Below are 24,975 nucleotides of genomic sequence, written 5' to 3' on the forward strand. Positions count from 1 at the left end.
CTCCTCAACTTCAACATTATAGATATATATATAGAGATATAATTGAAAATATAGAATCAACACAACAAATGTGTTTCAGTAACGTTTTCAGGCATAACAGCTATCTTCAGGCAACAAAAGATTTACTATGTAAGAGATGTAAAACATGTAATAATAAAGATAATGATCACACACTGAGGGGCCAATGCCTTGAAGTTGTAGCTCAGAAAAAGCCTTCTTTTGAGGTTTTTAACTATATTTTTGCAAAAACTGAAAAAATATAATAAAAAAATGAAATGTTGTTAATAGCAAAAGGTTGAACTATGGCACTAAGTTAATATTTACAGAAAGTTTTGTGAAGTTGAGTTTGGAAGATATAGCCTGGAAAAGCCTCTTTTTGTGTTATCTATGTTTCCATAGAAACAGAAAAAAATATATATAAAGTGAAATGACGGCAATAGCAAAAGGCACAAATAGGGCAATGACTTAATATATACAGGAAGTTTTGTGAAGTTGAGTGGAACGGTTTGGAAGTTATAGCTCGGAAAAGCCCTCTTATGGTGTTTTCTGATTATGTTTCCATGGTAACAGAAAAAAAATATAAAAAGTGAAATGTCGACAATAGCAAAAGGCACAACTAGGGCACCAACTTAATATATATAGGAAGTTTTGTGAAGTTGAGTTGAACGGTTTCGAAGTTAGAGCCCGGAAAAGCACTTGGACGGATGGACGGACGGCTCCACGGGCGCATGGACAGAACCCAATTTAATATCCCCCGCAAACATGTTTTGCGGGGGGATAATAATACACATCGGCATGACTTGTATGTATGTTAGGGTTTGTTATAAATTAAGAAAGGCACTTGTCCTATTTCCACTATCGTTTAACAAGTCATGGGGTGATACACATCAAAGCCAAAAATCAAAACACTTTGCACAAATGGTAAAGTTTCGATTTATCTATATGCTGAATAATTTTGAATGGACTGAATACGGAAGATATTCAGAATGTCATTTGTTAACAAAAATTTGATATTTTTCTCACAAAATGCTTCAAAAATCAATAATTTTGACGGTATGCTTACTGTTTTAGTATTTTGGTATTTAGTTCATGGTTTGAATTTCCTATTTCATTAAAATAATTGTTTTTTATTGGTTTTGTGACAATCAGCATTCATAGTCGAGTAATTTAGTTACATGATTAATTAATTAGGCAAGTGAGTCATCAATTAATTTGGATTAAATATAAAGCCAAGTGAACCAACCTGGGAGCACAAAGCAATGTATCAGTGAGTGGTCTGTAAGGGTGAAAAATCATTAGGCTGACCTTTATGGGGAAATTAGCAGTGCTGGAAACCCCACCTTTAGAGAAAACAAGGGCCGTCAGAGATGGGTCATGCTCCCTGATTGGGCCAAAGTTGAAGTATGAAAAATAACAAAGGGCAATAACTCCTAACGTATGCAAATGAGAGTGATGGTCTTTATGCACTGCACTTATCCTTCTTGAGATTTATCTGCCTATGAGGTTTCATGTTGATACCTCTTACAGGTTTTGTGTTATGCCCCAGACAAAATTATGACAAATGACATTGACCTGTAATTCAGGTCGTAACTGTCACTGTTTATATCTTAGTATTAGAACTTAGTATTTTAACCTAATCGATCATCCCTGGCTTATCATCTAGAAAACATTTGGTCTGGACAGATGGATGACAACAAACACTAAAGGCTTCACGAGGAGGGAACTTATAAGGTATCTCTGTACAGAATTTGTTTAAATTCTGTCCATTTTTTAATCAGATATACATTGATAACAAAACTTTGACCTTGAAGTTTAAGATGACTGCCTGGTAACCATATATCCCTTTATTTCTACAGACAAATGGCATATATATTTGATCACTAGATCCCAAGGAGAGTCTGTTTAATTTTATACAGATTTATCTTGTTCTTCCTCTAGATTTGTTTATAAACTGACAGCTGGTCCAATGCCACGATTGACTGACAAACCAAGCATGGAAGTGAATTAAAATCCATCATCTTTACAATCATGACAACAAATGATTCTATATTAAAACCTTTACTGTATCATCTTGATGATATAATGATATTTGCTGTCTTTTTACTAAAAGTTAATATTACCCAGAAAAGTGTGTAGTTAAATATTCTGGCTGTTTTCCCTGATTAAGAAAGGGAATAAGTTTTACTGATTTATAAAGGGAATAAGTTTCATTGATTTATAAAGGGAATAAGTTTCACTGATTTATAAAGGGAATCAGTTTCATTGATTTATAAAGGGAATCAGTTTCATTGATTTATAAAGGGAATCAGTTTCACTGATTTATAAAGGGAATAAGTTTCACTGATTTATAAAGGGAATCAGTTTCATTGATTTATAAAGGGAATCAGTTTCATTGATTTATAAAGGGAATCAGTTTCACTGATTTATAAAGGGAATAAGTTTCACTGATTTATAAAGGGAATAAGTTTCACTGATTTATAAAGGGAATCGGTTTCATTGATTTATAAAGGGAATACGTTTTACTGATTTATAAAGGGAATAAGTTTCACAAATTTAAAAATGGAATAAGTTTCATTGATTTATAAAGGGAATAAGTTTCACTAATTTATAAAGGGAATAAGTTTCACTGATTTATAAAGGGAATAAGTTTCACTGATTTATAAAGGGAATCGGTTTCATTGATTTATGAAGGGAATACGTTTTACTGATTTATAAAGGGAATAAGTTTCACAAATTTAAAAATGGAATAAGTTTCATTGATTTATAAAGGGAATAAGTTTCACTAATTTATAAAGGGAATCAGTTTCATTGATTTATAAAGGGAATAAGTTTCACTGATTTATAAAGGGAATCAGTTTCATTGATTTATAAAGGGAATCAGTTTCACTGATTTATAAAGGGAATAAGTTTCACTGATTTATAAAGGGAATAAGTTTCACTGATTTATAAAGGGAATCGGTTTCATTGATTTATAAAGGGAATAAGTTTTACTGATTTATAAAGGGAATAAGTTTCACAAATTTAAAAATGGAATAAGTTTCATTGATTTATAAAGAGAATCAGTTTCACTGATTTATGAAGGGAATCAGTTTCATTGATTTATAAAGGGAATAAGTTTCACTGATTTATAAAGGGAATCAGTTTCATTGATTTATAAAGGGAATCAGTTTCACTGATTTATGAAGGGAATCAGTTTCATTGATTTATAAAGGGAATAAGTTTCATTGATTTATAAAGGGAATCAGTTTCATTGATTTATAAAGGGAATAAGTTTCACTGATTTATAAAGGGAATAAGTTTCACTGATTTATAAAGGGAATCAGTTTCACTGATTTATATAGGGAAAACAAGTTTCACTGATTTATAAAGGGAATCAGTTTCATTGATTTATAAAGGGAATAAGTTTCACTGATTTATAAAGGGAATCAGTTTCACTGATTTATAAAGGGAATAAGTTTCACTGGTTTATAAAGGGAATCAGTTTCACTGATTTATATAGGGAATAAGTTTCACTGATTTATATAGGGAAAACAAGTTTCACTGATTTATAAAGGGAATCAGTTTCACTGATTTATAAAGGGAATAAATTTCACTGATTTATAAAGGGAATCAGTTTCACTGATTTATATAGGGAAAACAAGTTTCACTGATTTATAAAGGGAATCAGTTTCATTGATTTATAAAGGGAATAAGTTTCACTGATTTATAAAGGGAATAAGTTTCACTGATTTATAAAGGGAATCGGTTTCACTGATTTATAAAGGGAATAAGTTTCACAGATTTATAAAGGGAATCAGTTTCACTGATTTATAAAGGGAATATGTTTCCTCCCCACAGCAAACATACACAGGTCACCAATAGCCATTAATGGACATTGTTGCATGTATCCATCAGTATAAAACCATGCACAGTTTTTATTTCATAACTTTAGTGTGTCAATCTTCAGATATCAGTAGAATGTCCGATGACAAACTCACACAAGTTACATAATTAATTTATCCATTTCAAATGCCTGCACCTTTTATTTTAAATTATCCTCACATCATCCAAACTGTTCACATTCTGAAATTAAACTGTAGCCATCTTGTCCTTTGCTCTTGTCTGTTTCACTATGAAACACTTTGTTCCCTTTCTTGGCCTCTGTCGATAAATTCTTGTTGTCTCTGGCCTCTAAGGAAATTCTGTTCTTATCTTGGGTCTCTGCAGACATACAATAACTGTCTTTAGCCTCTTTAGACATAATATCCCTGTTTTGGGCCTCAGAAGACATATTGTCCCCATCTTTAGCCTCTTTAGACATAATATCCCTGTTTTGGGCACCTGAATACATAATGTCACTGTCTTTAGCCTCTTTAGACATAACATTCATGTTTTGGGCCCCTGAAGACATATTGTCTCTGTCTTGGGTGTCTTTAGACACAACATCATTGTTTTGGGCCCCTGAAGACATATTGTCTCTGTCTTGGGTGTCTTTAGACACAACATCCTTGTTTTGGGCCCCTGAAGACATATTGTCTCTGTCTTGGGTGTCTTTAAACACAACATCCTTGTTTTGGGCCCCTGAAGACATACTGTCTTTGTCTTGGGTGTCTTTAGACACAACATCCTTGTTTTGGGCCCCTGAAGACATATTGTCTCTGTCTTTTGTGTCTTTAGACACAACATCCTTGTTTTGAGCCCCTGAAGACATATTGTCTCTGTCTTGGGTCTTTTTAGACATAACATCCTTGTTTTGTGCCTCTGAAGACATACAGTCCCTGTCTTTGGCCTCTGTAGATACATTGTCCCAATCTGGGGCCTCTGCAGACAAACTGTCCCTCTCCTGTTTCCAGGTGCCGTCCTCTCCTGTCCCCTGATTCCAGCCTGTATCAAGTACCAGGTCCCCATAGTATGCTGTGATAGTCTTTAGTTTGTTGTTTAGGAGATTCTGTTCGACCTCTACATGACCTCCTGGACCTGCCAAGGCTGTCAACTGAAATCAAAATATCTGTTATGTTAGCAAAAATTTCAAAACTAACAAAACAGACTGCGTCCTGAATGATGTTCAAACACTTTGAAAAAAAAGCTGTCCAAGACAGGATTGGCAAGACATCTATTTGGAAAGGATGAGAAAAGACAAACTTTAAATGGTTGACAATAAAGGAAATTAAATATACTATTGAGAAATTATAAATATGAAGCTGACTGGCCGCTCTACTGTTACTCAATGTTGTTTACAAATAGCCTACTAAGTTGGTCAAAGTAAAATTGGATAACTGTGTTTTTGAAGGTCAAGGTTTACTTTCAAACATTATTGAATTTCTTACATGGTAGGCACATATTATAGCCTTTCACTTCAGCATGCTACAAGCTCAACATTACTGCCATGGGCCTCTTGAATATTGCAGAGTTTTAACACATTTGACCCCTGTGACCTTGAAGGTCAGTCATTTCATTAAACTTCATCCCAGCATGCTACAGCCCCTAATAACACCTCTTGGTTATTGAGAAAAAGTTGTTTAAAGACAAAGGTTGATGAATGACAGATGCTATGGTATAAGCTATGGGCAAGTGAGCTTAAACCTAATTTGTGACTCACCTGCTCAAAGTCTGAATTCCTTGGAACAAAAAAAGCGATGTTACTTGTTACCTTCTGTGAAACCTCAAATATATCTGAAGTGTGACTGTCAAGGAAGATAACTCTACAGAACACATTTCATCAAAACAGGAACCAGTAAATCCTTTAACAAGTAATCTGATTATATCCTCATACAAATAAAGACTTTTTTATCAGTTTACGTGATATATAAGTGACATGTGACAGAAACTGATAGTGTCTTTAATATGATAACTAGTCAATGTCAAATTATTTGTGATGCTGTATAAATAAGTGTCTTTATTATTGCTAATTTTAGGTACATATATATCTGGTGAAACCAACTGGGGAGGGGTTGGCTTTATGGCCAAACACATATTGTAAGGATATGCTTTCAGTTCCATCATGGTCTCCAGATCAAACACGTCTGCATTTAGGTAGTCTGGCCCACCCCAGGGAGGACTAAGGAATATGACATCTGCCTTAAGTAGTGGCGCTACCTTAAGGAAGTCACCACAGATGAATTCGATTCTGTCCTCCACTCCGTACACAGCAGCATTGTGTCGGGCACACTCAATCTTAGCAGGATCAATGTCAACTGCAATAACTACAAACAGCATAATGTATTTTTATTGGTAAAAATGTATCTAATCATTTGATTGGGAAATCTATTTCTAAATCACTTTGAAGACATTTTTATAAAAGTTCATGTAAATCGTAAAATGAAAGCAATGTATGTGTTATACCTCTATCACAGGTAAATACAACGTAAGTGTCATACCTCTCTCACAGGTAAATACAATGTACATGACATACTTCTCTCACAGGTAAATACAATATATGTGTCATACCTCTCTCACAGGTAAATACAATGTATGTGTCATACCTCTCTCACAGGTAAATACAAAGTGTGTGTCATACCTCTCTCACAGGTAATAACAATGTATGTGTCATACCTCTCTCACAGGTAAATACAATATATGTGTCATACCTCTCTCACAGGTAAATACAATGTATGTGTCATACCTCTCTCACAGGTAAATACAATGTATGTGTCATACCTCTCTCACAGGTAAATACAACCTCTCTGTATGTGTCATACCTCTCTCACAGGTAAATACATTATATGTGTCATACCTCTCTCACAGGTAAATACAATGTATGTGTCATACCTCTCTCACAGGTAAATACAATGTATGTGTCATACCTCTCTCACAGGTAAATACATTATATGTGTCATACCTCTCTCACAGGTAAATACAATGAACATGACATACTTCTCTCACAGGTAAATACAATGTATGTGTCATACCTCTCTCACAGGTAAATACAATGTATGTGTCATACCTCTCTCACAGGTAAATACAATGTATGTGTCATACCTCTCTCACAGGTAAATACAATATATGTGTCATACCTCTCTCACAGGTAAATACAATGTATGTGTCATACCTCTCTCACAGGTAAATACAATATATGTGTCATACCTCTCTCACAGGTAAATACATTATATGTGTCATACCTCTCTCACAGGTAAATACATTATATATGTCATACCTCTCTCACAGGTAAATACGATGTATGTGTCATACCTCTCTCACAGGTAAATATAATGTATGTGTCATACCTCTCTCACAGGTAAATACCATGTATGTGTCATACCTCTCTCACAGGTAAATACAATGTATGTGTCATACCTCTCTCACAGGTAAATACCATGTATGTGTCATACCTCTCTCACAGGTAAATACAATATATGTGTCATACCTCTCTCACAGGTAAAAGCAAACTGGATAGCGTTGCCTCCAACACCACAGAATGCATCCACAATGACATCACAGCGACATCTATCCGCAATGTGTTCGGCAATCTTCTCAGGTGTGACTGAAAACCAGCCCTCTAAAAAAATCCAAAAAAAAATACAGATTTAAGGTTATTCAATCCCCATTTATTTATTCTCCTTTTTGCAAAAGTTGTCATCCTGCAACCTAACGCTTACTGATCAGGTGACAAGTCAAATTAACCAGATTTACTATATTTAGAAGTTGTAACAGAAAATTGCTGTGAAATGTAAAATATTAAAAGAAGTTGTTCAGCTGATCTAAATATAACAGGATTACATACCTCTATCTAATTTGATACCATCATCAAAACGTGTGAAGAGTCGATAACGTTGGGCCCAATACTTCCTAAGCTCAGGATCATTTGATATTTCCTCTGGAATTTTACCTTGTTTTTTCTTCTTTCTTCTTTTGTTCTTCTGTGGGGCAGATTTTGCATCACACTGAAGATTAGTATCATCAGAAAAGGTCTCCAAATCAGGAAAATTCTTTTTACTTTGTACCGAGTCATCATCTGATGATACAGACATATCCGACCAATCAATGTCTTCTATTCCATTTGCTGCAGCAAAATCTACAGCGAACTGAAACTTAGTATCTTCATTGATTACAGAGTTAGTAGCCTGTGGTCCAGTGGATATATCACTAGGACTAGATTTATTTAAAAATGCTTTCACTTTATTCAGCTTTTTACTTTTGCACACTTTGAGTTGATGTCCATCACCATCAAATCTAATGTGGACCGGCTTTTTACCCAAGTTCAGATAAGTCTTCCTGTGTTTGCTTTTAAAAGATAATTGTCCTTCTGTGATTCTTGGCTTTTTAACAACTCTGAAAGAAATAAGTAAAAATGTCATATCAAAACTGACAAAAGATTCATCTTTCTTACATCCTGTAATAAAAACTTACATGCCTTTTTTTCATAAATCGTTTTTAATTGATTGGTAGTGGTATATTGTAACACTATGGTATACTGTATCTGAATCCCAATATCTACATACATTTCAGATTGTCCTACTTCTTCCTCCAGAGAAAATCCCAAATATCTAAGTTGATCTTGTACCCTACTTTCTTCATCCATGTGTACATCCTCGTTGTCCATTTCATGGCTACAAAAAAGAATTTATATGGCTAACAAAGCATAAAGGGCATACAGGGGATGTCTCATACCAGTCATAAGACTACAAAACAAAGGATCACATGACTACAAAACAAAGGTCATGGGGCTACAAAACAAAGGATCACATGGTTACAAAACAAAGGATCACATTACTACAAAACAAAGGTCATAGGGCTACAAAACAAAGGATCACATGGTTACAAAACAAAGGATCACATTACTACAAAACAAAGGTCATAGGGCTACAAAACAAAGGATCACATGGCTACAAAACAAAGGATCACATGACTACAAAACAAAAGTTATTTATATCAAGAAATATCAGATATTTTTTCAAAAATATTGAAATTTATAAAGCTATAAATCAAAATGAGAACATTTAGCTAACTATAATCACATTTGCTCCTAGTCCCTCTACTATTTAGAATTGGACACAAATTGATGATATTTAGAATTGAATACAATCAGAAGTAAAAAGTCTTTTAACAAATAGCTTGATGTTTTGATCATGCATTCCTGTAATAAAAAAACAACAAATGTAATAAGAAGTCCTGCCAGAACTATAACACGATTCCTTAAACCATCTATCCCATAATAAGAAGTCCTGCCAGAACTATAACACGATTCCTTAAACCATCTATCCCATACATAAGTAAAAAGTCTTTTAACTGCCAGAACTATAACATGATTCCTTAGACCATCTATCCCATAATAAGAAGTCCTGCCAGAACTATAACACGATTCCTTAAACCATCTATCCCATAATAAGAAGTCCTGCCAGAACTATAACATGATTCCTTAAACCATCTATCCCATAATAAGAAGTCCTGCCAGAACTATAACACGATTCCTTAAACCATCTATCCCATAATAAGAAGTCCTGCCAGAACTATAACATGATTCCTTAAACCATCTATCCCATAATAAGAAGTCCTGCCAGAACTATAACACGATTCCTTAAACCATCTATCCCATAATAAGAAGTCCTGCCAGAACTATAACATGATTCCTTAAACCATCTATCCCATAATAAGAAGTCCTGCCAGAACTATAACATGATTCCTTAAACCATCTATCCCATAATAAGAAAAGACGAAGACAATAGCACTTTAAATACAAATTCAGACTTAGATACAGTAGAGCTGAGCAATGAATTAAACACCATCATACAGCTGTTTCATCTTTCTAGTGAAGGAAATACCAGATGGCAGAATATTGAGGGCGACCATTTTGACAGAAATGTTTTCCTGACTGGAAACTGACCTACTGGGAAGCTGAACTGGTCGTTCATCTGGAGGGTCATCATCACCTCCACATCCAAAACTCTGACTTGTCTGGCTAGTCATTTGGACAGGAGTGCTGGACTCTAAAATTAAAAACACAATAAACTTAAATGGCAAATAATGTCAAATTGCCCATAAAAAAGATTGCAATAATTGATTAAATGAGAAAATATCCTTCAGACATGAATGATATTAGGGAACTGCATTTAAGGGTTTTCTTTGATTGGTGATTGCCACCTTTAAAGCCAAAAACATGAGTTTATTTGATATTGATTAAACCTCTATAAGGACACAAGTGATTAGGAAATGACAGGCGTTAACATGATCTTCTCTCCCTTCCTTTTCTTGGTTACATTAGATGAGAGACTGGAAATTTTTAGCAGCTGCATCCTTTTCTAGGTTATGTTAGAGGAGAGATTGGAAATTTTTAGCAGCTGCATCCTTTTCTAGGTTATGTTAGAGGAGAGATTGGAAATTTTTAGCAGCTGCATCCTTTTCTTGGTTATGTTAGAGGAGAGATTGGAAATTTTTAGCAGCTGCATCCTTTTCTAGGTTATGTTAGATGAGAGATTGGAAATTTTTAGCAGCTGCATCCTTTTCTAGGTTATGTTAGATGAGAGATTGGAAATTTTTAGCAGCTGCATCCTTTTCTAGGTTATGTTAGATGAGAGATTGGAAATTTTTAGCAGCAGCATCCTTTTCTAGGTTATGTTAGATGAGAGATTGGGAATTTTTAGCAGCTGCATCCAATACTCACTTGAAGTGTTTTGACTTGCTGTGTTGGATTTGTTCTTTCTCCTCCTTCCAGAGCCTCCACCATCCACCAACTCCTCTTCCTTATTCCCTCCTTCTGAAATAAAACACTCCTTTTCATCCTTGGATTCATCTTTACTTTGAGAGTATTTTGTATTACTATCATGCACAGAGTCAATATTTGTGAGAGAGTGGCTATTATCACCAAGGCAACCATCTCTAAAGGAAGTGTTACCTTGACAAATGTTGCCAGGGGTCTCATCACCCTGGATACCATCACTATGGGTAGTTTTGCCCTGAAAACTGTTGCTAAGGCTAACATCACACTGAACGACATTAGTGTCCACTTTTGTCCCTGTGGTGGGGACTTGTACACTCCCATTAATGCTTAGACGGTCAAATTCCATTGAGAACTGGTTAAAATAGTACCAGTAAGTTTCTGTATAGTGGTCATTCCACATCTCCTGCCACTCTACCTCATAATCTTCCTCCTGGTCCACGTGATCATCCTCACACTGACCACTGACCACTGACTGATCACCTGGACCTGAGGCATAGGAATGCATCATGTGTACAATCTCTGATCTCTCATTAGACATATTGTCCTCCTCAGCATCCGAAACTTCATCCTGCTGGTGTGTATTCAACTGTTGCTGATTTTCAACACGACCTTTAAGTGTGGATTCTATAGCTTGATTGAATGATATCTGAAACTGGTTTAAAGATAATTTCTCCTGTTTCAAACCATCATCACACAAACCACTATCAGGTTTTGTCTTGTTGTCATCTATCTGATCAATATTTTGTGTTCCTTGATCATGTGTATCATTTATGTGATTCAGATCATCCTCTTCACACAGAACTGGTTTGCCATTTGAACCTTGTTCTTTGTTAACCTCTGATCTTTGACTTTGATTTGAATTTGTACTGCTCTCATTCTCAGTTGTAATGTGAGACAACATGTTCTCTGTGGCACTGTTTATCCTTGGATCCTTTATATTGTGTTTAACTTCTAAATCCTCATTGAATTTACTAATCTCTAACCTCTCTTCTTTGTTGTTGACCCTTGAACTCTCATCTGGTTTGCTGACATTTGAACTCTTCTTTGTGTCGACTTCGAAACTCTCCTGTAATTTTCTGACCTCAGAACTCTTCCTTGAATTATTGACCTCAGAAGCCTCAAACTGGTTGACATCTGAAATTTTTTCTCTATTGTTGACCCTTGAACCTTCTTCTGTTATACTTAACTCTGACCCCTCCTCTGTGTTGACCTCAACCTCTGTGGTGTGAGGCACACCTTTGCAGATTCCATAATCTATCTGCTCAGGGTACTTGTTTACCCAGCCCTCCCAGACTAAATATTCCCCATACTGGCCCCAGTAGCCCTGCCAGGCCTCCTCAAGGTCTAACTGTCGGAATTCTAGTACACTTTCTGGGGTGAGCTGAGGAAAGTCTACCAAATCTAACCCAGCTTTTTCTTCTTCTTCTTCCTTCATCTCTGCCTTTCTCTTCCTTTTCTTTTTCTTTTTGTGACCATGAGATTTCTTTTTCTGTGCCTGAAGTGAAAGTAACAAACTTTTACAGGGTGTTCAATTCTGCAAATTTTCCACTAGCCCAAGGGCCAGTGGGCCACTCTTTCTCACTAACCCTGATCAAAACTACTAGCCTCACTTTTGGATTTTTTCAATTAACCCTAAATGTTTCGTTTTTTTTTCTATAATTTACCGTATCCTCAATAAAATTAATCACATCTGTACTGTTCAATAAAACATTAAACATGTACAAATAATACTGTTTGTCTAGTTTCTATGCAATACGTTGATAATTAACATGAAAGAAATTAATTAACATACATGTACACAACAGGAACACATGAATTTATTGAACTGGTACATACCACATAGTCAAGTTAAATATTCAAACACATAAATATCAAGACGAAATCAAGTCAAACTTGTTTTTAATATAAACAAACTAATATATATACTTTAACTGTTTAGTTAAATCATAAATTTAAGACCAAAACATAATGTTAAAATGTCAATACAACTATTTCTACAAATTAGCTTCTGATTTTATTACATGGAAATTTAGCTTGTCACCCTGACCTTTACTGTCTAGGTATGAGTAATTTATCCTCCCGTCTCATTGCCAGTGAGAAACACTTAAGTATAGTGGTGATAATATCAAATCAAATTAAATTAACATCCATTATTTCCCCTAAGTGTGTGACAGAGTAAAAGTGTTCATTTATAAATACAAAATGTTTTAAGTATAAAGCCAACAAAAAGTTCTCAGAAATGTATATTTCAGAGGACAATGTTGTAAACATTTGTCAAGTATAAATCTCTTCATGTAACGAAAATATTTACTTAAATTATCTGGAAAGCCAACAGTGGCTTATTTTGATATGACCATGTCATGTGTGATGTAACACCTATCAAAGCAGTAGAACTAAGTAAAAATTATCAATTCAAACATTATAATTATCCCTGCAAATCCCTGCTAGTGGAATTGTAAACCCCTGTTTTATACTATCAGGAGTTGTAAAGTAAAATTTACTGGTACTGAAGTCACTACCAGTAAGTTCTCAAACATCAAGAAATTCAGGAGAAAACTTCAACATACCCTAAGCACATCAACAAATTTTGAGTATTCTTCGGACAAAAAGCATTTAAACATTTTTTCTTTCTCTCCAATTTAATGTGTGCCCTGATTTCATTGAAGAATCACCTTTCCTGTGAGTGGGCTGTTTCCACTACCAAATGATACTGGTAGACCCATCATCTTCATCAATCTGTCCTCCTGTGCTTCCTTCTCTTCCTCTTCTATTCCACTTTGTTCCTTCTCTCCATCACCCTCCTCTCCATCTTCTTCCTCTCCAACTTCTGCACTCTATACATCCATCAATAAAAAAATCCCAATTATCAAGTAAGAAATCCTACAGAAAACTTTACCATGATTCCAGGTTTTATTTATATGTCAACAGTAACCAGATAAAGCGCACTCTCTGCTTCATTTGAATGAATCATCTGTCACCACCTATCCAAAAACAGTTATTAACTTGAGATTTTTGTATTTTCAAATGGAACGACTGAATTGATGAAGTCTTTTTTGTGTTAGTGAAACAGATTTTTATGTCAATGTGTTACCAATTCAACCCTACCTGATCTGTTTCTGTACAGGAACTGTCACCATCTTTTGGCCATGTCACCAAGCTCTGCTTAACAAGTTCACTGTCACTTTAATTTCAAAAACACATATTTATTTCATATTGATATTGATATCCTGTGAAATAACTTGTTCGTTTTATCAAATATCTGATGGAATTCCAATGTGAACTCTCCACACACCTACAGTTCAGTATAAGAAATGGACAAATTTCCAAATTTTGCGCCACCTTACATCCCTAGCATCTGACTAAATTTAGATGGTGTCCAACTAAACTTGAAGAAAATCTTTTTTAAATACACATTATGGCCAAATCAATCAACATTAGCCCTATGGGATTGGAAGGAGAGCCTCTCCGTTTCTACAGTACTTGTATCTCATATCAAGGATATTTACATACCAGGTTCGGGCCCCATCCTCCACCATGTCCCAACTCCCTTCTGGTAAGTCAGTTCTTTCATATACAAATTATGAATTCTAGTCCACTGAGGAAGTTTAAAGTGAAAATCTTTTTGAAGGGCTATCAAGAATTGTCTAATTTAGGGGGATATTTTGGTCAAAGGTAACACATTTTCCTTTCCATAAGGGCTTTCCTCAAGTTTTCCATCTTTAGTATTTTAGTATGACCCTTGTGTGCTTCCATTTTAGCCAATAAGAAAGATAACAATAAGTCTACAACCTCCTTTACAATGGTAAAATAAATACAAGTTTTTATTTACATCCTTAAAATGTAATTGCTGATTTGAAAAAAAAGAAAGAAAAATTAAAAAAATAATTTTTAACAGTTGCCTACTGCCTATCCCATATCTCACCGAATGAAAGCTCTGGTACAATGGCACATGATATCAAATCTGTCCAACGTTAAGTGAACCTCCGCCAGGTGGCACCATCTGTGACACATCTGAAAAAGATCATAAATTTGGTTCATTATAAGTTCAGAGGCAACATCTACAAGTGGACACAATTTCACACCAAGTGATGTCAGAATTAAAATGATGTCATATTTACCTATCTGTCAGGAAAAAAAACACATAGAGAGGCAATCAAATTGAATCAAATCAGGAAATGAAACTAGTTGAGAAATGTTTGTGTGCAACTTTGTACTATCATGTACGAGAAACAGAATCTATTACCAGTACAGTGTATATATGTTCAAGATCATCATGAATGAGAACTTGTTACAGAAAGTCAGCCTTCAAATGAGATAAATGGATACCAACAACACAAAGGTAAGAAATTCTATTATTGATAACAAATCTACACCCATTATTTTGCCAACTCTCCCTTCTGTACTGACTTGGAGATGCCTTTTTAGCCCTGATGTTAACTACACAGTACTTAACGAATATGTGGCATTACATTCTATATAATTTATGAGTTTAAAACATCATTTTTTAAGATATAACTAGTTTGTTGTGTTTATCACTATGTTAAAGTTCATCGGTTTGTTTGTTCTGATGTTAACTACAGTGTGACCATGTAGCCTGTGACTGGTGCACTGGAAATTCTGAAGATCTATCATTCTGACCCTTGTATTTGTCTGTCCTAAGTAGATCCAGCCTCAAGCAAATCCAAACCAATTTTCTAAGACATTCTAATCCCTATATTTCTTTTTTTCCTTATTATAATCTCCTTTTTTGATGTATCTATGATACTTTGAAAATATAATGTTTTGTGACTTTTTTAATACAATGTGGCTAAAGCGTGCTGTGACAGTGAGGACACACGACTTGTCTATACAACATTGTCACAAGATGCAGAGGTACAGATAAAGATAGGTAAATGATATACCACCAAAAACAAGTAGTGCTTTGAAAACATCATCAACGTTGTGTAATCATGTAGGGTGACTTCCCTTTCACAACAGAACAATTGTCCTTCGCTTTAATGTTTATTTTATTAATTACTCATGTAAATACTGTTATCACAGCACACTATTGTAATGTTGAATTGATGAAGATGAAACAATGATGAAGATGAAGTAATGATGATGTGATGTAATGATAAAGAGGAAATAAATATGTGATCAGATATGTTGGTGGTATGATTATGATATGTCATGAAGATGAGATGATGATGTAGTTTTGATGATGATAGTGATGATGATGATGGGAAGATTTTGAAGAACACTACCCAGTATACAAAATCATCTCCTTACAAAGTATGTTTGTTATGGAAATCATACACCTCAATTTACCACTTAAACAAACATTTTATATTTGATTTTCAGAAATTCTATGTAGATCTAGCTAGATTGATTTACAAACCTTTGCATAGTCCTGAATGCATCATAATTATAATGGTTTTCGTTGTTATAACAAACAAAATAACATTTGTGTAAGTTTCAAAATCAACAGAAAATAAACCTAATGAAGTAATCCCAGCAGAACCTTTGTGTATTTACCGAATACTCTATATAAAATCTATGAGCCAGGGACCTTTCAGTTTCGCATTTCTCAATGTACTATATCTAGATGGAAGTTTTCTAACCATATCGCCTGTCGAATGTGTTAACTGGAGAGATATTTTGAAGCTAAGAATAGTTTTAAAAGCCATGAGAATAAATTGTTAAAACGTACACAACGGCCAGAAATTTTGTGACCGTCACTTTTGGTTTGTATGTATTTTGCATTGTGTGTAATCATGTGTGGTGTCATGTGATGTGTTGTATTCTTTTGTTGACCGGACTGACCACTCCGGACACATGCACGCTGCCTATTTTCCTGTCCTTTCCTGCTTTTCTGTCTTTCCTTTCACTTGGGCACCATATCTCAAAGGGGTTGGACATTCGAAGTTTGAACCTATTACGACAACTTTATCTATTGTATCTATTCATGATAGAAGTACACATCCCCTGCACTATATGCAGGGCAAGTTGCTGTGAATTATTTGTAAACGATTATTAATCATAAATTATTAATATTGCTGTACAAGTTCAGTCTTTCATATTTTACACATACACATATATTATCTCTTACTTCGGATGTCCAGTTCTTCACATTGTGTATTAAGAAGTAATTGTATAGTGCGTTTGATAATGTATTGTTAAAGTAGTTTGATGTGCTCGTATTGTATATTCATGTTTTTGTCTTTTTCGGGATTTTTTCGTGCCCGAAATAAATTTGAAGCAGACAACCTCGAGTCAAGTCGTTTTTTTTTTCAAAAAGAACCCGAATTTCACAATGGCGCCCATGTAGGGATTACAATCAGCGTGCCACATATTTAAAAACAAAAAGGCACAAAAAATCTTTAATAGTTAAATAAAATAATGCAATTTTGTATTAAATCTGTACATATATGATATTTACTCCATCATAACAATAGCCATTAATTGTAAAATTTGGTAACATATTTACTGTTATGATGATAACAATTTGAATTAAATTATTCGTGTGTTTGTTTATTTGATATGAAATAATGTCATTTCTTTTAAAAATATCATTTTTTATGTGAACTACAATAATTTAGTATCTGCAGGCTCGCTATTTCAATCTGAATGAAGTTATTCGGCACATATATTATACACTAATGGATTATATCTGTATTGTATAGGCATTCATCGGTAATTCTTATACGAAGTTTGTGTCCCAGTGATCCAAAAAGAATACTTCAGTCATCCACAGGCACTTTTATATAGCCAATCCACTGTGCAACAAGAAGCTTCGATTTTGCTCGATTTGTTTAAATTTGGTTGCTCTATATCTCTATTTATATTTTTGTTTGTCGTTACCTCAAAACAATCTGGTACTTCTTGAGTGACAATAACTCTGACTAGCTGACAGGTCAACATGTACAACACACGTGCGATCAAGGGCCGACGAGCAAGAACGGATTCAGTTTACACTACGTTTACTTTCACAGCAAAAAAGAGTTCCACATCCGCGAGGTTTCTGCTATTGGGTTTTGGGGCACCAATGGGTTTACAAAAATGCATTTAGCTTAAACAGTGTAATGTTACACCATGTTTTACATGTTAGGCGGGAAAACAAGCTTTGTGTTTATGTTGATTTATTAAAACACGAAAGTTCCAAGCTAATTAAGTACATGTATTTCTTTACTACATAACTGTTGACTGGATTTTTCAATAAGAGTAATACTGCTCTAAAGGACCGGTGTGTTTATGCCATACCGCGCGGTGTTGTCTTACGTCCGTCAACCTTTCCTTACAAATTGCTACATGTCGTGCACGCCTGCTCAGATTTTAATCAAATTTTATCGACAGCATCCTTGAAGAAACAATTTTTGGATAAATAATGTGTCTCGGCCTCTAAGAGTCGGGAAGACGGGACCCAAAATGTTGTTGTTATTGTGTGTGCTTTTTAAAATCTTATTCTTCTAGTACGAATGATAGGGTTTTATTCCACTTTCGTCCCAAGCATCTTTGGGTGAAGAAAATCGATTTTGTATAGACAATATGTTTCGACCCCTTGGGTGGACGGGTTGGGCTTGGCGGGCGGGATGGTGCCCAGTAGAGGAAACAGATCAAATTCTTTAATACTCAACTCTACTTCTAATGATAGGAATTTTCAATTATCCTGTAAAAATCATTTAGACATGGAACACAAATGGAGCTAACACTGAACCGCAGGAATTTTCTATTCCAACATGAAATCCAGCCAATTAGATGGCGAGGAATGGACAACTTGCATATCCTTAACCTTGTTATAAGGATGGGAACTCGCTTTCATCAGTGGATTACCAGAGTGCAGGCGACAAGAGGGGCCATTGCATGCTTCTTTTCAGTATACATGCATTATGCAATAAAAACGTACACCTGCAGAGAAAAGAAAACAAATATGTAATAAAGATGCCAACTATACAATGATAAATGGGGAGTTAAGGAACACAAATAGGAGAAAAAAACAATAGCACCGAGGAGCGCTAGAAATGTGAAATGGTGGCAATGTAAGAGGATTCTGGAGCAAGCGGAAGAGAGATTCGTCCCGACAAAAATTGTAACAATTGGGAGAAATAGTAAGCAAAGCTTTGCAGCGGATAATGTAACACTAGACACCACTGCTGAGAGAAACAATCTTTGTACAAGAAAGTAGGAATAAACAAGGATCTTGACATACCCAAGGAATACAACAAAATTCAAAATAAAGTAATCAAATAGTAAATCAAGAAAAAATTATGAGCAAAACATCACAATCAAAACAAAAGCCGACCGTGAAGTCATTTGGAACGATATCAACTACAACATCGGACATAGCAGATTTACACCAGGACCTAATGGTCAAGATGAAGGAACAGCAAATTACCTGTGTAAATGTCAGTAGTCTCTCTCTATTAAAGATCAGACTGTTACCGGAACTACAACAAAAACGGACAGAAGAAGGTCAATCTAACTGTAAAGGAAGGAACGGTTCTCAAATTACTGAAGAACCTAAAACCGGAAAATCACCACGGCTAAAAATGCTGCATGTATCTAAAACACATAAACGACATTTCTCAACGGTAGATGACTGGAATAAAGCTCAGGTCAGCGCAATTTTTAAGAAGGGGGACAAATGTATGGCTGGAAATATCGTCTGTGTTATGTCAAGTTTTTGAAACCATTGTAAGAGAACACATCCTAAAGTTTTTTGAGGGCCAGCGACTACTTTTCACCGAAACAGTATGGCTCCTTATTAGGAAGATCCAAATGTCTTCAACTTTTACAGGTGATGGATGCTGAATAGCCTTAGACAACGGTCAAATACATAAATGATTAATCAACAAACTCCAAGCATTTAACTTAAGTTAGCATAGCATTTTTGCAACCACCCCCTCCCCACCCAAAAAAAATCGTCTATTCATCAGTCGCTAGTTAGAAAGAATGTTTGTTTCTAGTTTAAAAAGGTCCGTTTCATTAATTTGAAAGTTTCCTTTTTTCTCTCTTTTCATTTTTGTTTAATAATGAGAAGATGAATTATGCTATGGCGTGTCACACATCGTTGGCTATTCCGTCCAACATCAACTTTTTTCATCAAAACACGTTTTACTCCCAATAACCAAAATGCCTAAGGGATTCGAACTATTTTTTTATGAATGACTTCGGCCTTTTTTTTTTTTATCAAAGTCATAGTGGGTCAACCGTGTTAAAATCATTTTTAAACAACTTTTTGGATCAGGGTATGGTGTTAGGCCTGTGGCATGCTGAATTGAAGAGCTACTGATGGTTTTCAAATTATCAACATTCACCTACTTAGCTCAAGGTCCAATTTGCTCATTTCTTTCTTTCCTTTTTTTTGAATGCTGAAATGAAAGGCTTCCAAGTTTGTTCAAATGAATGACCATGAACCACTTACAAGGTCAGTGGGGTGAAATATGACTCGGAGCTCTGATATTGGGTGTGTGTAGAATGCTGACGCGAAGGGATACCAGGTTTAATCAAATTGTTAACCTTGACCAACATTCAAGGTCATGGGGAAAATATGTTAAGTCTTCAAACAACTTTTCCATCCACAAATGGTGCACTGCATGGTGTTGATACTGGTTCTATAGTATGCTGGAATGATGGACTGCCACATTTGTTCAAATGTACAGCCTTGGCCCACTTTCAGGGTGACAGAGATTATATATATCAAGAACTGAAAGTTTCTTCTGGTCAACAAGCAACAGATCTTGGGTTATGGTATTTGTAGTGTAGCATTTTGAGGAAAAGAAGGTGATGTTTCAACTTTCTAGGGAGAAGATTATGTGTCTCTAGTTTTCAGGGTAATGTTTTTCTAGTTTCTAGTACTAAGGGTACTGTCTCCCTAGTTTAGAAGATTCCGTGTCTCTAGTACTAAGGGTACTGTCTCCCTAGTTTAGAAGATTCTGTGTCTCTAGTACTAAGGGTACTGTCTCCCTTGTTTAGAAGATTCTGTGTCTCTAGTACTAAGGGTACTGTCTCCCTAGTTTAGAAGATTCTGTGCCTCTAGTACTAAGGGTACTGTCTCCCAAGTTTAGACGATTCTGTGTCTCTAGTACTAAGGGTACTGTCTCTCTAGTTTAGAAGATTCTGTGTCTCTAGTACTAAAGGTACAATCTCCCTAGTTTAGAAGGATACCTGGTTACAGGTTTGTCAAGAATCAAAGGTAATAATTTTACTAATTGTTCAATGATTTCGGATGAGACACTATAATCACTATGAAGAAAAAAAACATAGACATATTTCAAAACAATCCTTTTATTCTATTTTTGAAATTTCAACAAAAAATGGAATTATCCATTAGCTTCATTTCGCATTATAACTGATATTCGTCTCTCCTTGGGGACAGGACATCCATTGAAAAAAGAATCCTCATTGGATAGCACTTCATGTGTATAATCATATCTTGCAACATCTCTGGAAAAGAAATAGAAAAGGAAACTAATGTATTGAACCATATTTCTTTGTTTTATAAACAAGAAAAGACTTGGTTTTTCATACTGTGTGACCACATATACAGATAGGAGATCCTAGAGGGATCTTGGCTCTCACTATTGTGTGATCTTTATTATAAACAAGAGAAACCTACCTTCAAACCTTAAGGAGAGATCTTGGAGGGAAATTACATCCACATTGTCTGGTCAATTCCCATCTCCACAGGTTATCAAAATTTATATTTTATTTGGTAAAATTTCAATGTTTTGACCTTGATCACTAGAATGCCATAGAAAATCAGTATACAAATGGAGCATAACATTTTGTAAATTTTGTAAACATCAATAGTAAATACATTATCAACACTAAAGTTTTACTGAAATTATATTTTGCCTTTGAAATACAACGGAGAACATTGTTAAATACAGTTACAAAATACTGAGCTTCCCTCATTACCTCCCTTTGCTTTTATTCTAGTATGAATTGTTCTATTGGAGCAAATCTATACAAAATACAATCTTTATTACCTCCATTTAATTTTCCTTCATGAAAAGTCCAACTCTACACCAACATATTCTTGGAAAACTTTACGGGGTTGATACTATTGGAAATCTGCAGTTCAGAACTAAGTGGACAAATATTATTCATGTCGTACAAAACTGATTGATTGTGGTCCAAACACATTACTTGTTAACATCTGATTTCAAACATAAAATATTATACAACTCTCTGGGCTGGTGTAAATGTCTTACTTCATAATGTAAAGAGATCGTCTGTCAAGAAGAAAATCTGCCCATCTTTGCTTGTCTTTGTCGTGTACAAGTCTCATAACACATGGTGATAGCAGACAAAGTCCCGCTATTGTACTGCCACAGAACTGCAAAATAACAAGCACATTAATGTTATTTTTCTTTTTTCAATTCATTCTTACTTGGAGGTTGATGGAGAGGAGACAACTCTAACAAAAATAGTTTCACAGAAGTTCTATCAGTATCTTTTGTAAACACATAAAACAACAGATAGAAAATTATTAAATAATTCAGTAAAATTGAACTTTTAAACACTGACTTGCTGCTAGTATCTGCTGAAATTTTGGCTCAAATTATATTCCAGCCCAACTGACTTATTGAGGTGCAAAAAAATGGAAAAAATGATAAATATAAATGTAGTAAAAGAAATGATTACATACCCTTACAGCATCTATATGTGGTTTTATGTGTCCATCTTTACTCAGATCTAGGATATGGACGTGAGCCAAGGGCTGTATACCAGCAGGGAATGCCAGGTCTCCAACTCTCTTTAAAATAGCTTCATTGTTCTTTGTCCATTTCTTTCTCTCTGTTTCTCTATACCCTTGGATAGCCTGTTTGTTGAGAAAGCTAAAACTGATTATTTGATATATATATGAGATTTTTTATCATTCGTTCCATAATGTTTTATGTCAACATTGAATTAAATGTTAACATCGAAAATTGTGATTTCTAACTTTGATCAATCTTTGTGCAAGTTTTAGTTCACAATTATCATCAAATAATTTGACAGATCTTGCTGTATATAATAATGTAATTCTTGTATGTCAAATTCTTACATTTTCATCATGGACAAAAAAATAAGCATGTGGAAAAATAAATAATGCTTAAGGTTTGCTGTGTTAACTGAGCTTTAACGTGATAAACAAAAAATCAAACAAATAATACTAATACATCTCAGTCAATTGTCAGTATGTACAAATGTAATCATTCATTTGGACAGTCTATAAAATATTGTTACATAAAGCAGGCTGCTTAAAGTTTTAGATATTGCTTAAAGTCAAAGAATTAAATACATATTGTAGTACTTTTGCACTTTTCTAACATATGTGTATAGATGACATGGAGCTGTGTAATTGATGTCTAAAATACTCACACCATCCCAATGATCATATGTGTATAGATGACATGGAGCTGTGTAATTGATGTCTAAAATACTCACACCATCCCAATGATCATATGTGTATAGATGACATGGAGCTGTGTAATTGATGTCTAAAATACTCACACCATCCCAATGATCATATGTGTATAGATAAAATGGAGCTGTGTAATTGATGTCTAAAATACTCACACCATCCCAATGATCATATGTGTATAGATAAAATGGAGCTGTGTAATTGATGTCTAAAATACTCACACCATCCCAATGATCATATGTGTATAGATGACATGGAGCTGTGTAACTGATGTCTAAAATACTCACACCATCCCAATTATCATATGTGTATAGATGACATGGAGCTGTAATTGATGTCTAAAATACTCACACCATCCCAATTATCATAAGTGTATAGATAAAATGGAGCTGTGTAATTGATGTCTACAATACTCACACCATCCCAATGATCATACTCATATCTTAGGCGTTTCATGTATGGCTCAACTTCATTAACCAACCGTTGCTCTTCTTCAGACGAAATAAAGTTTTGATACACAAGCATTGACGGACCAAGTTCCATTGCAGTTTGTGGGTCACTTGTAGTCATGAAAGAAATTCGGTCATCATGGATATGTTTGTTTGTAGTACTCTCTTTAGATGCAGTACAAAAGCAAAGACTGTCCTTCAACCGTCCACTTGACATTACTTTTGTCCGTAGTGACACACAAGAACACATGAGTTGACGGGATCCAGGAATATATTTTGATGAAAGGCATTTCTTTGAATACGATTGTTTTGCTGATATTGATATGCACGGAGTTTTAAACCGTGTTATGACTAACTTGCGAAAAGAAATCATAAATCCGGTCGTTTGACACGGCATACTTATCTTTAATTCTTGTTTCGTTTTAATAGCATCTTGCTATTGGAAACGCTTAAATGAAACGACTGAAGAACCAAACGTTTTACTGATTACGATTGTGATTTTAAGGAAACGGAAACGGAAATGCTACATGCCTGCGCATTGTTTCCCACAGCAACCACATTAAACAACTTCCACAGGTATCGATGATACCTAGATTTCGGTGAAAAACCAGCAACTAAGGCAAGTATATATGCAAGCCATTCTGTTTTTAAATCAATAATCAATATTTCTTTATGTTACGCATTTCTTGAATGAAGTAAATCACCGTTTAATGCGTTTAAAATGGAATATTTTCATCTGAACATGAATTGTTGTTTGGTGACAACGTCAACGTAGAGAGAAACATTAAATTGTGTTTACCTTGGAAGGATTATATAACATAATCTCAGCATATACATACATCGGTTGATTGGTGAAAGCAAGTATAGAGCTGACACAATTACCAGAATTCATATCACACTCTTCCTAGTTATTCTCACTCATGAAAAGACCACAAATGGCAATGTCTCTATCATGGTATGCGTGCATGTCTTTTTTCCGGATAGAATCGCCAGTTTGTCTTTACATGTTATCACTTATTCAATATAGTCGATTGCATACATAATTTACGCGGACAGATCATTGTCTTGCAACTCCTGCTGAAAATCTGTTGATAAAATTTGCTCTGACATATTTTACATACTTTACCTCTCTGCAGTACATATAGCAATCAGACATTTTAGTACATAGCTATCAGCCTAGGAGTTTTCAGTTAATGGCATCAAAGCTGAAGGGTAGGAATAAAACCATTGAAATTGTTGAATGCGTTCAGATTTACGAAATCATTGTACAATATGGTATTGTTGTAGGCTAGTGGAAATATAACCAAGATCACCACTTAGTTGTGAACTGAAGCCTCTTGAGCTCCTAGGATTCTAATCCCAGTCCTGTGGCTTACTAGGTTTACACTAAACTGATCAAGCCAAAGAAATCTGTCTAGCTAAGACAGCTTTACCAGGTTTACAAATCACTACAGTTACAACTCTACTATCGGCAAATACATGGATGCTACTGTAATCACATTCTT

General features: G+C 34.9%; 2 protein-coding genes across 2 annotated transcripts; both read right to left on the reverse strand.

The window, feature by feature from the left end:
- Nucleotides 1-3,142: 3,142 nt before the first annotated feature.
- On the reverse strand, nt 3,143-17,539 carry LOC132563487 (trimethylguanosine synthase-like). The gene is made up of 12 exons (XM_060228244.1): nt 17,474-17,539; nt 14,556-14,644; nt 13,739-13,814; nt 13,306-13,467; nt 10,577-12,128; nt 9,800-9,902; nt 8,418-8,525; nt 7,700-8,247; nt 7,343-7,474; nt 5,966-6,182; nt 5,579-5,657; nt 3,143-4,972 (listed from the first exon to the last, which is right to left on the reverse strand). The coding sequence occupies exons 1-12, from the start codon at nt 17,531-17,533 to the stop codon at nt 4,043-4,045; spliced, it is 4,056 nt and encodes a 1,351-aa protein (XP_060084227.1). The 5' UTR covers nt 17,534-17,539; the 3' UTR covers nt 3,143-4,042.
- A 3,341-nt stretch (nt 17,540-20,880) lies between these two features.
- LOC132563494 (alpha-ketoglutarate-dependent dioxygenase alkB homolog 7, mitochondrial-like) lies at nt 20,881-23,870 on the reverse strand. The gene is made up of 4 exons (XM_060228253.1): nt 23,439-23,870; nt 22,263-22,436; nt 21,826-21,950; nt 20,881-21,055 (listed from the first exon to the last, which is right to left on the reverse strand). The coding sequence occupies exons 1-4, from the start codon at nt 23,865-23,867 to the stop codon at nt 20,932-20,934; spliced, it is 852 nt and encodes a 283-aa protein (XP_060084236.1). The 5' UTR covers nt 23,868-23,870; the 3' UTR covers nt 20,881-20,931.
- Between the last annotated feature and the right edge of the window lie 1,105 nt (nt 23,871-24,975).

This window comes from Ylistrum balloti, unplaced genomic scaffold, assembly GCF_031769215.1.
Source record: "Ylistrum balloti isolate Yb309-2 unplaced genomic scaffold, AGI_CSIRO_Ybal_v1 Utg371748, whole genome shotgun sequence".
Taxonomy (NCBI): domain Eukaryota; kingdom Metazoa; phylum Mollusca; class Bivalvia; order Pectinida; family Pectinidae; genus Ylistrum; species Ylistrum balloti.